The sequence below is a fragment of the Mauremys reevesii genome, linkage group 11, assembly GCF_016161935.1.
Source record: "Mauremys reevesii isolate NIE-2019 linkage group 11, ASM1616193v1, whole genome shotgun sequence".
NCBI classification, from domain to species: Eukaryota; Metazoa; Chordata; order Testudines; family Geoemydidae; genus Mauremys; species Mauremys reevesii.
In genome coordinates, this window is record NC_052633.1 from 42,568,161 (window position 1) to 42,585,561 (window position 17,401).

Sequence of the window (17,401 nt, forward strand, 5' to 3'; positions counted from 1 at the left end):
CACTCCAGTCTGATTTTATCTATCTATATGACCTCTATCATATCCCCACTAGTCATCTCTTTCCAAGCTGAAAAGTCCAAGTCTTATTAATCTCTCCTCATATGAAAGCTGTTCCATACCCCTGATCATTTTTGTTGCCCTTCTCTGTACCTTTTCCAATTCCGATATATCTTTTTTGAGATGGGGAAACCACATCTGCATGCAGTATTCAAGATGAGGGCGTACCATGGATTTATATAGAGGCAATATGATATTTTCTGTCTTATTATCTATCCCTTTCCTAATGATTCCCAACATTGTCAACATTTTTGACTGCCACTGCACATTGAGTGGATGTTTTCAGAGAAGTAGCCACAAATGACTCCAAGATCTCTTTCTTGAGTGGTAACAACTAATTTAGAACCCATAATTTTATCTATATAGTTGGGATTTTGTTTTCCAGTGTGCATTATTTTGCATTTATCAACATTGAATTTCATCTGCCATTTTGTTGCCCAGTCACCCAGTTTTGTGAGATTCCATGCATCAGAAGAAGTGGGTTTTTTACCCACAAAAGCTTATGGCCATATAAATCTGTTAGTCTTTAAGGTGCCACCGGACTCTTCATTGTTTTTGTGGCTACAGACTAACATAGCTACCCCTCTGATACCTGAGATCCCTTTGTAACTCTACACAGTCTGCTTTGGACTTAACTATCTTGAGTAGTTTTCTATCATCTGCAAATTTTGCCACCTCACTGTTTACCCATTTTTCCAGATCATTTATGAATATGTTGAATAGTACTGGTCCCTGTACAGACTTCTGGGGGCCACCAGTATTTACCTCTCTCTGTTCTGAAAACTGACCATTTATTTGTTTCCTATCTTTTAGCCCTTTGTTTCCTATCTTTTAACCAGTTACTGATCCAGGAGAGGACATTCCCTCTTTTCCCGTGAGAGCTTACTTTGCTTAAGAGCCTTTGATGAAGGACCTTGTAAAAGGCTTTCTGAAAATTAAAATACTCTATATCCACTGGATCACCCTTGTCCATATGTTTGTTGACTTTCTCAAAGAATTCTAGTAGATTGGTGAGGCATGACTTTCCTTTACAAAAAACATGTTGACTCTTCCCCAACAAATTGTATTCATCTATGTGTCTAGTAATTCTATTCTTTACTATAGTTTCAACCAATTTGCCTAGTACTGAAGTTAGGCTTACTGCCTATAATAGCCAGGATCGCCTGTGGAGCCTTTTTAAAGAATTGGTGTCACATTAGCTATCCACCAGTCATCTGGTACAGAAGTTGATTTAAAAGATAGGTTACATACCACAGTTAGTAGTTCTGCAGTTTCATATTTGAGTTCCTTCAGAACTCTTGGGTGAATACCATCTGGTCCTGGTTACTTATTACTGTTTAATTTATCAGTTTGTTCCAAAACCGTCTTTAGTGACATCTCAGTCTGGGATAGTTCCTAAGATTTGTCACTTGAAAAGAATGGCTCAGGTCTGGGAATCTCCCTAACATCCTCAGCTGTGCAGACTGATGGAATGAATTCATTTAGTTTCTCCGCAATGGCCTTATGTACTTCTGTAGCCTTTGAAAAATATTTTGTGTGTGTGTGTTTGGAAAAAGTGTACGAAGAGGTTGAGGGAAGTATCCTACAACTGCTTCTCCTGTTGCTGCTAAATGCATTGAACAGGAAAACACTTGAAAGCCAGTTGTTGATTATAAAGGATGGATATAGAATATATGCTTTTTTCTTTTTGTGGTAGGAGAAGCAAGATGATGTCACCCAAAGGATATAATGAGGCTTGAGCTTTCTTCCACAATTCAGCCTGACCTTTAGTTAGGTAGGTTTGGTCATCTACAGCTCTCCAAGTGACAGCTGTAGATTGGTAAATCTTTTAAAAACAATAAAAAGGTCGCAGTATCAAAGGTTTCTTTGGTACAATTCTGTCAGTTCAGCTCTTCCTTTCTCTGGCCATAGCCTCACTCTCTCATGTGAGGAGTAGAAAAAGCAGCCACAGGTGTCCTCAGGTAAGGTGTATTTTTTCTCTACCAAGGACATAGTGATAGAGAAAAGAGGCATTTTCCACACCTTGATCAGCTAATCAAAGATAAGATATAAGGAAGCACAGTCTTTTTAATAGGGGGATCTGGTCCATTTACCTATACACCATAACCTTTGAAGGTTCCTGGTCAGGGACAAACTCAGAACCAGCAGTGATAGCCAGCATCTGCAAAAAATGGAAGAACTTTGAGTCCCCCAGGGCAGGGTCACTGTGGGGTTTTTTTCCTCTTTGGATATATATCAGTAGAATCCAAAGAGTCATGTCCAGGCTCATCCCTGTAAGACCCCACATGTCTAGAACCCAGGCCTGGTAGATCTGCCTGGCTGCTGGTCTTCCATGTTGCTACCCAGCAGCAGCTGTAACCAGCGTGTGCTTCATGGCCCTATGACCTGCTGTGGGCACAGATCATGCTCATGGAGTCTGACAGGCAGAAGCATCATGGGTCTTGATTAGCTCCCCACATATAAACCCAAGGGGACATTCCAGGAAGTGTCCAGGCAACCATGTGGATATTCTGTAGCTACCATGACCATTTCTGCTCCTGAACTCCTGGCTTCAACCGTGGCTTGACTTGCATTTTGCCTGCTGACCTGGACCCTGACTCAGACTCTGACCTTTGGTATTGACCCTGGCCTGGAACCTGACTACAAACTCCTCCACTACTCCCAGCTTCAGGTTTGCCCCTGATCTGACCCTTGGCTCTGACTGCCCATGTTGGCATCCTGACAATCCCTTGATCCCATTCAAACAACTCATTATGGGGTATTGCAGCAAGGGAGGTTTAGGTTGGACATGAGGAAAAACTTCCTAACTGTCAGAGTGGTTAAGCACTGGAATAAATTGCCCAGTGAAGTTGTGGAATCTCCATCATTGAAGATTTTTAAGAGCAGGTTAGACAAATACCTGTCAGGGGTGGTCTAAATAATACTTACTGATGAGTGCAGGGGACTGGACTAGATGACCTCTCGAGGTCCCTTCCAGTCCTACGATTCTATGATTGATGGAGTGCCAGGAGATTCAGGGGTACCAGAGCAGATGTCATCATTGACCGCACTAACACTTGGCACTATCTGCATCAGTAGGGGCACTGAGGCTAGCTCCACCTACCAAGATATCTGACTTTCATCAGCAATGGGATAACTACACAGTGTGCCAAAGGTAGTTCCTCTGTCAGGAACCCAGATGACTGACTAGATTAATTCAGTCAGTACACACTTAGTCGCCAAATCCTTGTTCAAATATGCAAATTACCAGAAGATTCAATACAGAGCTCCTCAAAGTAATATTTTTGGCAGGAGTGTATTGGAGGATAGATGGCTGTCTCATGGAGACTATTACTTTTGGTCCTTGTGCAGAGGCAATGTGTCATCTGAAGAGAGCCAGCAAGAGGGGCACATAGCCTGGAGAATCAAAGGATATGTAGACCACAGTAAATCATATTGCGTTTATTAGCGGCCAACCAGAAGGTAGGGACATCAGCAAAGAATGTCCATTACTTTGATAGTACAGTTTCTAACACCGAGCTGTGGTGTTAGAAACCCAGATACAGCTCCAAATGGGAGCTCCTTGCCTACCTACAGTGAAGAAAGAGTTGGCTGGACAGCTCGAGGGAATAGAGCAGCAACAGATAGTGGGGTCTGACCAAGTGGTGGTTATTGGTTATCACATGGGAATTAATACTTCCTCAGAAAGCTTTGAGCTAGGATACTTCCATCCTGTTTCCCATTGGGAGCATGAGACCTAGAACAGTGATGGTCTCTTTAAAGAAAAAGATTAATTTTCTTCAGGAAAAGACAGTCTGATAATTTTGAGATGTGAGAAATGAGAATCGAGAGGTACCAAACAGACAAAAATATTATTTTTGTACAACCCTTTTTTTTAATTTATTATTAGGGAAACCGTAAAAAAAGTTGGCATTCTATTACAGCTTGCAGTATCACTAGTCCAAAAGGTGCTCCCCTATTGCTAATGTTTAACTTGTAGTGTTTAGTCAAAGAGTGATAGTACACTAGTTTTCTCAGTAGATGTGTTTTTTATAATTGTGTATGATAATACCATTATCTGAGCTGAATGAGCTAGAATGGTTCCATTTTCAACTTGTAGGCTTCCCAAATGCTTCTCATCTCTTCTTGCTGTTGTTCCCGCCCCCCCCCCCATACTCCTTACCCTAGACTACTTAGCTCAAATTCATACTGGGTATAACTTCGATAAAATTAATGGATATGCCCACAAGAAGCAAGTGATTAATTTATTAGCTTTAAATGAAAAATAAAACCCTTTTAATTGAGCTACCAACATAATGCCCCTTAACTGAGTAATTACATGATGTTATTGTTATAACTCTCATCCTTCCACATCCCTCGCCTCCCTCCTGTTTATTGTTCTCACTCATCACAATTAAAATTAGATTGTAATTTCGTTGAGGCAGGAAACTATTTCTTTTCAATTGAATTTGTAAAATGCCTGGCATAATTTTTGTTTTCTAAAATTATTATTATAATAACTAAGTCCATGGGATGAATTTATTACAAACAATGAAGAAGACTTCCTAAATTCTGCAATACTTTTAAAATAGACTTTTATGGCTCTCTACAACACTTCCAAATTATTCCAAGGAACTTCTTTCTCCTAAAATAGATTTAAGCAGAAGAATGATATACTTGGTCCTGCCTCAGTGCAGGGGGTTAGACTAGATGACCTTTTGAGTCCCTTCCAGCCTTACATTTCTATTTTATGAATGTTATGATCTTCTCATATACTGCATGGAGCTAAAATCACCTTTGAAATTAATTCTGCTGAAAAATTTAGCAGTGTTCTGTTGAAAAGGCAGTCATCTGTGATATCGTTCTTCATAATGTTAATACCAGTAAATCAACCTTTATCAATAGAAAGTATATCCCTAATCTTTCTGATTGGTTCAAAAACAGGAAAAGTAAGAATTTGGTTCTAAGTTGTCTTGGCAGTAGATCTTCAAAAGCTTTCTGTGTTGTCTTGTGATGTGAAGAGCTCTTTCAGGCTAGTGATTCCAGAATTTTCACTTTAAATTTGGTGTTCCTCATACATCTACTTATAGACTTGATGTCCAGAATTGCCTTCTGTTTGCTTATAAAGGGCAATGCATGTGGAATATTAAGTAGGAAATTCCCTTCTGTAGATACTGGTTCTATGGTTCCTATCTCCCTTAGGTGTTGCAATGGTCCCCTCCAGCTCAAAGATGAAGTCCTTGTAAGACAGCCCTTTGTTTAAACATAAACATCTTTTATAACTGTGTGATGTCTGATTTAGTTTTGAAGAGAGAGAGTTAATAGGAGGTATACTTTTCAAAACTGTTAACCCATTGCAAAATGTACCTCAGAAGAAGAGGTTGACAATTTATTTTTTCTGTTAAATTGTTCAAGTGATGAAGAAATGTTACTTGAAGCTTCCACTATATTCACTTCTCTTTTTAGCTTATTTTTTCATTATATTTGTAGTGACTGTTGTAGGAGTGTCCACAAATTACACATAAGACATTCATAAATACTTGGCCGCAAATCTAAAACTTTACAGCCCTCCTACCAAAAACGTGTAGTGCATACGCATATTAACATAGAATGAGTTGTGTAAGACACTGGCCAGATTCTCCTCATATTAGTATATTTCGGTCATTCCTGACAAAATTTAAGAACAATGGTTTTCAACTCTATATGTTACTACCATAGCATATGTGAAAGAACTCTTTACAAGGTGCAATTAAAAAGTGGATCCAGAAGCATAGGAGCAGCATGAAGAATCCAGTCTGACAGCTTTGCAGGATAGGGCAAAGGCTCATTACTGGTGCCAAAAGGTTTAATTTTCTTCATTTAAAAGGTTTAATTTTCTTTTCTTCTTTTCTTAAAAATATTTTCAGGGGGCCTGGATAGCTCAAGGGGTTGGTAATAGGATACAGAGACTTTCATCTCTAGGTCACCAGTTCGCATCCAGGTCAGTAGTGACCAAAAATTGTTACCATTTGATGGTTATTCAGTGACCTATATGAAATGAGTTGGTGGAATCCATTTAGTTCTAATTCCAAGAACAAGTGTCTTCCTTTTTAGCAGTCTGAATAGAGAGACTGGATTGCCCTCTCAATTGAAGATGTGAGATACCTGGACAGCAATTTCCTTCAACAATAATTATGTATTTATTTATAACAATAATTGTTGTTGTTGTTAATATTCTGGTGCCTGTGCTGGATCTGTTGTTAATCCAGTACCTGAGACAACCACTATATTCATAAAACAAAACAATTCTTTCTAATTTATATAGGACATGGAAATAACCCCCATGTTCCTCTCTTGATATATCTGTTTTCAGATTTCTACACAAAGATAAAATTTTAAAGGGAAGAGTAAAGATCAATATAACATGTCCTGGAGATTCTGCATTCAGAAATAAAGTCAAAGGCACCAGCTGACCTAGAATTTCAGATACGCATGTAGCGATAAACAATGACATAGACTAACTCAGTCTTGAAATGAATTCCAACAATCCACACATTTCTAATTTTCATTTTATTCTCAATCTCATCAACCTAGTTAGCAAGAGATTTACATTTCTTACTGAATGGGATAAATAAATCCTTGTCTCCTACAGCCCTTTCCTCAGTCTCTGGAGAATAGCCTTCCAGTGTCCAGAACCTCACCGTCACCCCTTCAGGCTTTTTACTAAATGAAAATATTGATTGGAGTATACAGATATTTTTGTAGGAACTTCTTATTTTCTATTACAGAAATCTTAAGAACACAAGCATACTTCCCTTAAAGCTACCAATAAGAATAGAAGCCACTAAGGAAGATATTCATTCCTCTTTTAAAAATTAAACTTTTGATTGAGTATTTGGGTGGATTCTCAGTTTCATTAATGCCCCTTTATGCCACGCTGTCAATGAAAAGAGTCCTTAAAGCAGGCAGAAAAGACCCCTGAGAATAGCCAGTGTTCAGGGGCCTGCCAAACTAGTGTAAAGTTGATGTAAGGGTTCTATACTGGACTTGATCCTAGGCTGTGGCATAGGGGTCATACTGGGGGCTTGGCAGGGGTATAGCTGGAGTGTACTGTACTATGGCTATACTGTGCTTCCCAGGACTCATAGGGGGCTCTGGGAAACAGAGAGTAAGTCTGAGCAGCCCTGAGATTGCTCTCATCTACACAGAGGGCTGGGAAGGCCCCTGCATGGAGCAGAAAACAGGAAGTGCAAAGGTAGATTAAAGCCAGCTAAAACTACCTCCTCAGTCTATTCCATTCCCACCCTACTGCAGGAATGGCATCACTGAGAATCAGGCCCATATATTAAATTTTGTTTAATATATCAAGATTCAACTGCTCCATACAAGGTCCCATATAGTACAGTATTCTGTGCTGAGGCAAAACCAGAGTTCAAAACAAATCACAAATAAACAATAAATCAGTAGATTTAGTATCAGAGACCTAGGGGAGAAATGATTGCTATGCTGTTTAGCCAAGCACACGCCCTACAATTTTTTATAGCTTTGACAGGCACATGAGTTATTTACTGTATATTGGAAAAACCAACCTCGTGTTTCTACTGTAAATTACTATTGTGACATCTTGCCTCCAGGGAATAGCCTAGGCAAAAAGCTGTAAATTAATGAAAGAAAACCCTGTGTGATCTTGATATTGCTTAGATAAATCAAGTGTATCACCCCATATCCCCCAGCAAAATCTACTCGCTGAGTGAGTTAAAAATCACAGATGATTAGTGCTGTGTCTTTAAAGCCCTGCAGGACTTCATCCTCAAGAGGGAGAGAGTTCTCTCATCTGTGGAGCTTCAGAGCTTCAAAGAAGGAGAAGGGGAAGGAGCCAGTCATCAGTTTCCCCCGTCCTACTACATCACATGCTGGTGGTGATTAGGGGTGTGTGTGTGTGCACCACTAATGCTTTGCCTGCATAGCTATACTGGTATAAGTATGCTGGCAAAGTCCCCTAGTGGAGACACAGCTTATACTAACAAAGGAGTTCCTTTGCTGGTATATTTAAACCACCTCCCTGAACAACATTAGTTATTCTGCCAAAGTACTCTTTTGCTGGTATAACTGCATCTACAGCAGGGCTTTTGCTGGCATAGCTTTGTCATCTAGGGGGTATGATTGTTTTCACACTCCTAATCGAAATAGCTATGCTGGTAAAACTTTATCATGTAGACTAAGCCTAGGACAAATTTTCTGGATGATAACCTGCTGGATGATTTGTTAAGGATTGCTACAATATACAAGACCTACTGTAAGCAATTAATAATACTTCATGTGGTAAATCAAATGTATTCCCCCCAAAGGAAGTCCCCTCTTCCCCCCATCCAGTAACTGCTTTGCAGGATAGAAATCTAGCTTTTCATTGATAACTAAAACCCTGCATTATTTTGGAAGATACCTTTTTTAAAGGTATTTTAATAGTCAATTTAATCCCTGTTTAGTCTATTCAAAGAGCTCTGTGCTCTTTTGCATTTGCTGTTTTGATCTCTTCTTTTATCAACTTCCCTCTGTAGATTTTGGAATTGTTATTCACTGATTTTTAAAAATTGTTTCATTTAAAATAAGTTTACTGAATTAAACTCAATAAATGAAACAAGACTGGAGCTTGAAATAAACTACGTTGATTCAAATAAACACATATTGCAAAACCGTCTTGCTTATCTCTGCAAAGAAATTAATCTTTGTAATAATAATGCATGGATCTATAAGGCAGTAAAGATATTATATAAATCTTGAATAATCCTTTTAATGTAGATCTTGGTTTTTAAATTTTGGACATTGTGTTTTAAGTTTTAATTTCACAGGCATATTTAACAAATCTACATGCCACCAATCATTTTTAAGTTTGCACACTATAATTTATTTCATTTTTAGATTATTTTAATTTTCTGTATTTATATTTAACATTTATCTCTCTTTTTTTTTATAGAGCACATCAATGTAAGACTTCATCTTACTACCACCAGGTTTCTATTTTGTTCTTCATTTAGATATTTTAGTTTTTCTCCGTTTTTTTTTTGTTCTGGGTAACTTTAAATATTTAAAAGAATAGAGTAACACTATTGTCATTAACATATTGCATTAACATTTTTAGTATTAGCTTTTTAATAAAAATTTAGATTGATTAAGCATTGGTAAAACAATGTAATTATTTTACTGTCATAAATACTCTTACACTCTTTTCTTTTTCCCCCCTGTATCTGTGTACTAGGTGGTTGTGAATGCCCTTTTAGGAGCAATTCCATCCATCATGAACGTGCTTCTCGTTTGTCTCATATTCTGGCTAATTTTCAGCATCATGGGAGTAAATCTGTTTGCTGGGAAGTTCTACTACTGTGTTAACACCACAGACGATGAAAGGTTTGAAGTCGACAGAATCAACAATTTTAGTCAGTGCGAGGAACTCATAAAAAACAATGAAACTGCACGATGGAAAAACGTGAAAGTAAACTTTGATAATGTAGGATTTGGGTATCTTTCTTTACTTCAAGTAGTAAGTGATTACTCTTTATATACCTCTTATTGCTTATATGTAATAGTAAAAAGCAATTTTTTCCCATTTTTTGTCACTAAAAGAGCAATTCTTACCTGGTAATTTTTGTCTGTGACTCAGTAATACCAGTGTACTGATGGCTAATATTTCTCTGTCGTATCATATAGGCAGATGATAATTAGTAGGAACCAAGGATTTCCATGCTTTCCAGCAGGATGATTCCTTCTCCCTTCCTCCCTCCCTCTTTCTCATTACTGGTCTGAGAATTTTCAGAGTTGTGACTTGGAATGGTATTACACCTTATGGGTACTTTTAATGTTATTGTTACTAAAGAGCAGGAGTCTGCATTGGTGTAACTAAGTCACAGAAAAGAATTCTCAAATAAGAAATTCCCTTTTCAGTGATTCAGCTGCCACCAGTGCAGACTGGTGTGATCTGAGAAGCAATTCTTCAGTACACAGAGAAGTAGGTGAAGCAGAAGGAAGGCCATTAGATAGCCTTAGCTATACATCTGTCCCCTTGAGTCCCCACACCAACTAATTTGTGGAGTTTTCTTAACAAAATTAGAATCCAGGGGAGTATCCCTAATGCATGAGGAGGGCTATGGCACTCTATGGCTGTGTTTTCACTGCCAAAAAAGGTGTTTTTACAGCAAGATAATTAATGTATGTTAGCTATCTTGCTGTAAAAAAAAATTGCCTTTTTTGGCAGCAAAGAAATATCCTATGCCACAGATGATCCAGCAGCCTAATTCTTGGCTGAAGCCAAGAAAATGAGTCTACAGTTCAGGGCTTTAATTTGACAGAATCACATCAAGCTGGCAACTGCATACTCTTTTTTTAAAGCTGTCACCTAGTTTTCCATAGTCTGAGCTTTTATTTTAAAAAAAAGTGAGCCCAGTGCCTTTGTTTGTGAAGAAAATCATGAAAACATGATTCGAACATAAACTGACAAAACAATTTCAGACAATTGTGAACTACCTCATTCATCTCAGTAGGATGATGTCTCAAATGTGCAATTACAATAATTTAAATATCAACATTGTTAATCATTTCACTACTGATCGCCGCATAGAAGACTAACAAGCATGTTATGAAAATGTGCACAATCCACTGTGAATATAATTTGATTTGGTAACACAAGTGGTTTGTACTTGAAAGAATTACAACACTTTTTCCTCTCAATCTGCCCTGTGGAGCCAATAGACCAGAGTGGAGGAAGGGAGTCTAGGGTGGATATGAGCCCTACCAAAGGGAAGCCAATGCAGCAGAGCTCAGCAAGGCGTCCTCCAAGCCGTCCCCAACTAGTCCAGGGCCTCTCCAGACAGAGGGAGCCTGGTCTGTTCAGGGATGGAGGTAGGAGCAGGTGTATTCCTTTCTGTCTTTAGTGGCTGCTGTTCTCTCCTCTGCCGGAGGCGGTCTGCAGACTCAAGAAGGCATCACTGCATCATTTATACTTGGTTCACATTTTCAAGCTATTCTTTTTGACCACTAGGTGGAGAGGGGTCTCAGTTACTACAGAGAATTCTTTCCCAGATATCTGCCTGATGGGTCTTGCCCGCATGCTTAGGATCTAAATGATCACCGTATTTGGGGTTGGGAAGGAATTCTCCACTGGGTCAGATCGGATGGGGGGTTTTCACCTTCCTCTGCAGCATGGTCACTTGCAGGTCTAAGATAGTGTAAATGGTGGATTATCTGTAACTTGAAGTCTTTAAATCATGATTTGAGGATTTCAGCAACTCAGCCAGAGGTTAGGGGGTCTATTTCAGGAGTGGGTGGGTGAGGTTCTGTGACCTGCATTTGCAGGAAGTCAGACTAGATGATCACGGTAATTCCTTCTGACCTTAAAGTCTGTGAGTCACCATGAGGGCTAGAAACATTTTTTTAAATGAAAACTTAGATTTCTAAATCCATTGCATGACTCTGGGAGCTCAGGTAATAGGTGTGAGCCTATTTTGCCTATGCCTTAATCCAGTCCTGCTTATGGGTGTACCTGTACCTCAGTGAGGGAGAGCCAGGCCTAAGGAATCCAGCAGAGGATGCATGGTCGTATTTTGAACGTCTGCACAATATACTGAGAGTAGTGTCTCATTCTGTTATCTCAAGGAGGCAAACCTTGCTGTGTGGAACTTGGTTTGTGGATGGAACTTGGGCAATGCCACCATTTCTTTTTTCCATTCTGATATAGAGCTTGTAGAAAGTATTGAGAGAGCTTGCACATTTGTGTTTATTCATTTCCTTGACCAAAGAGTCTCTTCTGGCTGCCCACAAAATGGACAGGGAGCTCTACATCTTTGAAGATGTGTGTGATAAAGTGATAATCTCCATTTTGCAGTCATGGAACAATAAGAGCACTAAGGGGAAATTTTCAGAGGTGCCTATAGGATTTCAGAGCAAAAGTCTAATTGGCTTTCAGTGGAACTTGTGCTTGTAAATCCCTTTTGTGAATTTGAAAATACTACTTTAGAACCTTTTATTACGTGCCTTAAAGAACATCGTGAAGAACATGACTCAGAGACATAGCTTTTCAGGGCTCTGTAGATAGCTTTGTTAATCAGGGCAGAAATTAAAAAAGCCATCTTCTAATTGATATGGAAAAGAGATACCATGTTAGACAAGAATCTAGGGCAGAGCCTTAAGACTACTTTGATCTTTGATGAAGAAAAGATGGAAATATCAGAACTTTTGTGTATCTATCCTTCCTACTGAATATGTAGCAACAAAAAGGGTATCTGAAAGGAACAGATACTAGGAATTGATTGGCTGAGTCCCATAATATGCGGGGAATATAGATAATGCTTTTGGGAGAAATTGTGCATTTGGCTGATGGTTTAAGATAAAACATTAATCCTGAGGAATCTAGATACAAAAGTGTGATTGTCAATGAATATTCTTGCTGTGCTTCCTTTGTGGGCCATTATCTGTACTCTGCTCTATGGAGAGCCACTATCTGCATTCTTAACTCCTGAACCAAAAGCCCACTGAAGTCAACAGGAGTCAAAAGAGTTCTTTCTCCAGCTCCCTAACGGTCTGAGCCAAAGCTGATTGAGGTTATTGTGGGGCTTTCCATTGACATGAATGGGCTTTGGCTCAGGCTGCTAGGAAACTAAGGAAAAGCTTTATTGAGTAGTGTGGAAATTTCCACATGGGGGGCAATACCATTGCTTTTTCTGACAAACTTAGTGATAAGCATTAGTGGGGGCATATCAACTATACACTGCAATTAAAAACCCATAGCTGGCTCATGCCAGCTGACTCGGACTAAAGGGCTTGGGCTGAGGGGCTGTTTAACTGTGTTATAGAGGCTCGGGCTGGCGCCCAGACTCTAGGACCTGTGAGGGTTCCAGAGCTCAGGCTACAGCCTGAGCCCAAATATCTACAACATGATTAAACAGCCCCTTAGCCCAAGGCCTGTGAACCCAAGTCAGGTGGCACAGGCCAGTCGTGGGTTTTTAATTGCAGTGTAGACATACCCTGTGGTATGCAACAAAGGTGCCTTTTGCAGAAGGCCAGTAGCATTAGAAGGGCTTTGTTTTTCAAACTATCTTTTTGTTAGCATTACCCATTTCTTTTTTAACCAGCTGAGTCAGATCTTTCTGGGAGAGAGAAGTATTGTAGGTTCTTGTAGCCTTTCTGGACAATAGATAATCTGGAATAAATTCCTGTTTCCTTAGATCTCTTCTGGTTTCTGTTTGGAGCAGGAGATGCTAGAAACAGTTCCTTTTTATCATGGAGAAGGTGTGGATAGAGGAGATTACAATGCTAAAGGAAGGAACAGGATTTCTATTATTAAAAAAAAAACGTTTTTCCAAAATCAGGACCTAGCCCTCTCATCCATGATTACTCTCTAATGTTCTCTGAATATAAATATTGTTTCTCTTATGATAGTCAAGCAGAAAAGTAAATACAAGTTTTATAAAGATCCTTGGTCTGAGTCACTAGACAGGTGGCACACCTAGAAGATCTGGTCTAGTTTCTGAAAAAAACCCTGTAAATTCTGAATTTAGACTGCCTCTGTATCTGAGCTGATAAAAATATCTGTGGATCTCTCTTGGGTGACTTTTATGAAGAATTCTTTCAGTCTAGTTTATCTCTACAGAAATCAGAACCTTAGAAGAGAAATTTCCTAGTACAAGTGCAGAGCCATAAAGTTTTTCTGGCTAAAACACATGGGTTCATGATATGTGCCAACAGTTTTACAGAATCCTGGAAAATATCAGTTAAGATTTTGGTGATCAGAGACTAAGAAAAATTTCCAGGATACATTTGTAGTTTGGGTTTGTATCTTTTTACGTGACATTTAAATGTTCATTCTATGTAGGCTCTGAAGATACCACTAGTTCAAAACTTTCCATTTTATGGTCCAATAAAGCTGGTTTTGGTCTGTGTGAATCTGTGGATGACTTGTTTTTTTGAGGAGATTTGTCGGGGGAGGGGGGAAGGATGTCTAAACTTGTGTGAAGTTTTTCTATATCCCTGAAGAGAAGTTAGGAAACTGGAGAAATTCCTTCTTCCCAATTCTCATGCAGCTGTAAGTGGAGAAGGAGAGGGAGGTGTTGGGAGAAAATAAAGGGCATCTGCTGGTATCTCCTTTGTGGCATGACTCTCTTGTAACAAGTATAAACCTGAAATCTAGTATTTTGGATTTCCTCTGGTAAGTAAATCTCCTGGGAGTAAGAGACCCTTCTCTGGTCAAAATTTTGCAAGCCATTAGGGTAAATACTGAATTGATTCTTTTGCTTCAAGGTAGATAAAAAGGAGGAGAAAGCAGAAATTTTGAAATGTGGGGTAAAAAGTGTGGATGATAAAATGCAGTTCTACCAGGCAGATGTGGACAGCTATAAAGCACCAACAGGATATTTATTAAAAGCAATATATTGTTCTGCCCAAAAATAGACACTTGAAAATGTTCCTAAAAATCATCTCTGGTTGCTGGGCTTTAGTAAAGGAGTGGCATAACACCAGTCCGATCTTACAGTTTTCACTGAAAATTTGATCCACTCTTGCTGACAGTAAGTTGGGTTTTTGTTTTTGTTTTTTTTTTAGATTTTTTTTAATTCCATTCAAATTTATACTTACCTATAGGCTTATCTGGGTTCTTTGGCCAGATTGGGTCAGATTCTGATTTCTGCTACACTAGTGTAATCTAAAGTAACCACTTTGAAATCAGTGGAGTTATTCCAGATTTAAATCAGTGTGATTGAGAAACCATTGGAGCTATGCCAAGTTACATCAGTGTAACAGAGATAAGATTCTGGACTCCTGTACACTTATTTTATTCAGTAGGGATAAAGACAGTAATTTTGGAAATATGTAAGCAAAGCTTTACTTTTCTTGAGGAAAACGTTATAGGCCAAATTCAGGTCTAATATAAGCTGGCATCAACCTCAGTAGGAGCTGTATCCATTTACTAACTTCAGCACCCTAGTGTTGAATTTCCTCTACGTGTATTCTACTATTCCAGAGCAACACAGACGTGAAGAAAAAGATTTCTGTAACTGAAGTGAACTTTCCAGTTTGAGAAATGATGGAGGGGGTTTGTTCACCCCATAATATCAATTAACATAAATATTTTTTACAATGATGATTGTATTCATTGTTTCTTGATGACTCACTTGAGGGATTCAAAAGGAAACCAGCCACTACAGTGAGGGAGCATATTGGATTCCAGCAAGGTATCAGTTCATAACCCATTCTCCCTAATATTTTTACTCAGAAATTCTGATTTGTTTTTCTGTTGTTTTTTTTTTCTTCACTTGTTTGGAGCAGTAATGTTCTATATATGACGTTGTGAAATTGTGTTAGTGTAGTGAATACAGATTCTCTTTCAGCTCTTTTTAAAGATACTACAATTAAGTAGCATTTAATAGCGCTTCTTCATCCTCACCCCTTGAAGCTTCTACTCATCCTCTCTTTTTTAAGTTGCTCTTTTATGTAATAATAATTAACTATATGGGCTTTGAGAGTTCCTCAGTTCTTTCCCCTTATCTCAGATGTGGTTGGAGGTCTGCACTTTTTCTTTTTCTTTGTATCTGTTTATTGGGGGTTAGGAGGGTAAGAGGGTTAATTTTCATATTTTAAAATCAACCATTTTCTCTTCTCCCAGTTAATCTATGTTAATATGAATATATTCATTATAATATAAATGCATACATAATTTAAAATAATTCCACTCTGTCTGGGAGACCATTTATGAGGATTCAGGTGGTGTGTGTCTGGATCAGAGAAAATAAAACACACCGTCCAGAAGGGCTCCTCCACCACTTCCAGCATGTGCATAATTCAAAATTATGCCTGTTTAACAGATTGAGCAGATGGGATCAGATTATGGACACACTGCATTTTTCCACCAGTGTGTAAGATGGCAGATCTGATTTTCAAATGGTTATGTTGGCTTTAAAATCTCTGGCCATTTCTGAGACTTCAGTCATGTTCATGGGTACCTGCACTCTAACATGATCTTTTAGGGGTTTTACCATTATGCCATAAATTGTCAGCATGATCTAATCTTTACTGTGGTGGCCCCTAAGGTATGAAACTTGCTCCTCCCAGACATACACCTGAGGGCAACCCCACATGTCTAAAAACTCTGCTGCTTCAGGACTGTTTTTTGTTTTAATCATGAATGGTCCAGACCCCACTGGGACCAGGACCTGACCAAGACCAATCTCTGAAATGAGGAATTTCTTCTCTGTGTGTGTGGAAGTCTTTGTTCTTCTGAGAGACAGAGATGTCTCCAAGTTCTCTGAGTTCTTTCTTAGTAGTATTAAGAGAGAGAGTGAGTATTTATTAGATTAGTGCTTTAGTCTTATTATTTTTTTTTTTTGTGTTTTTTTGTGTGTGCAATTTTGTAAATTAATGTGCTTTTTTTGCTTTTGCTTTGATTTTGGAGAGGGAGGGGGAAGTCTCTCCAGAGAGAGAGTTAAGGAGACTAGAGAGCTTGCTGAGCTCAGGCTCTAGGGATTTTTCTTTTTTTTCTTTTCTTTTATTTTTCTTTTTTTTTTCATTTAGGACTTTCTGGTCTTTGGGTTGGTGGTCTTGGGAAGAGAAGGGGAGAGATCCTCTGTAGTTAGATCCCTCCGTCTCTCTAGAAGGGAGGGGGAGGAAAGGGGGGGGGAAGGGTGTTCTCCTGGGTGTAAGAACTCCATGGATTGGGGGGGGCCTTTTTGCCCTGAGGATTTTGGGGAAGACTGTGTCTCATGTGTATTTAATGATGATGGTGTGGAGTGGCCTACCCCTACCCCTTTGGGGGGGGGGGGGTGGGGGGAAGTGCTGGTCCTCACTTTGAAAAGCAGTTTCAAGTGAGGGTTCAGAAGATTTTAGTTTAGAGGGAAGCCAAGTCAGGTCCCCACATTGGAGCCCAACAGTTCCAAGTGGGGGTGAGACCTTTGACAGGTCCCACTTTGTCTCTTCAGTACTTTAGTCACTTTTGATTGGTCTATTTCCTGATGCTGCTAACTGTATTGCACTTTATATGCTCCATGGGCAGAGTTTGTTTTTCCAATAACCCCATTACTAACTAGGTTTCAAGAAACTAATGAGGTAGCAATAATCATGAAAGAGGGGGTTCCCTATTCTGTGCTGGGATCTGTGGGATTCCAGCAGATGATGATGGGTGGCATAAAAAGACTACAGAACTTCTTGAATCCTCCATTTCTTCTCTAGGCGTGTTTGGATTAAATCTCAGTATGTTGATTCTTACTTGGAGATGTCCTTCCTCTTACTGTCTTCATGTCTCTGTTAGGATTTATGCTCAGAAGGAAGCAGCTGTAGAAGTGCATAGAATGCTACCATGGATGGTGCATCTTTAGTCTTTGCCACATATAGTGCATATCTTCTGTTCAAT

At 39.1% G+C, this 17,401-nt stretch overlaps 1 protein-coding gene across 4 annotated transcripts in view; it reads left to right on the forward strand.

The window, feature by feature from the left end:
- LOC120374778 (sodium channel protein type 1 subunit alpha) overlaps nucleotides 1–17,401 on the forward strand; it is a 166,835-nt gene that overhangs the window by 135,890 nt on the left and 13,544 nt on the right. For all 4 annotated transcript variants that reach the window (XM_039494995.1, XM_039494994.1, XM_039494997.1 and 1 more), the window contains one exon: nucleotides 9,272–9,553. In XM_039494995.1, coding sequence (XP_039350929.1) covers nucleotides 9,272–9,553 — 282 coding nt within the window. The remainder of the gene's footprint in view (nucleotides 1–9,271; nucleotides 9,554–17,401) is intronic.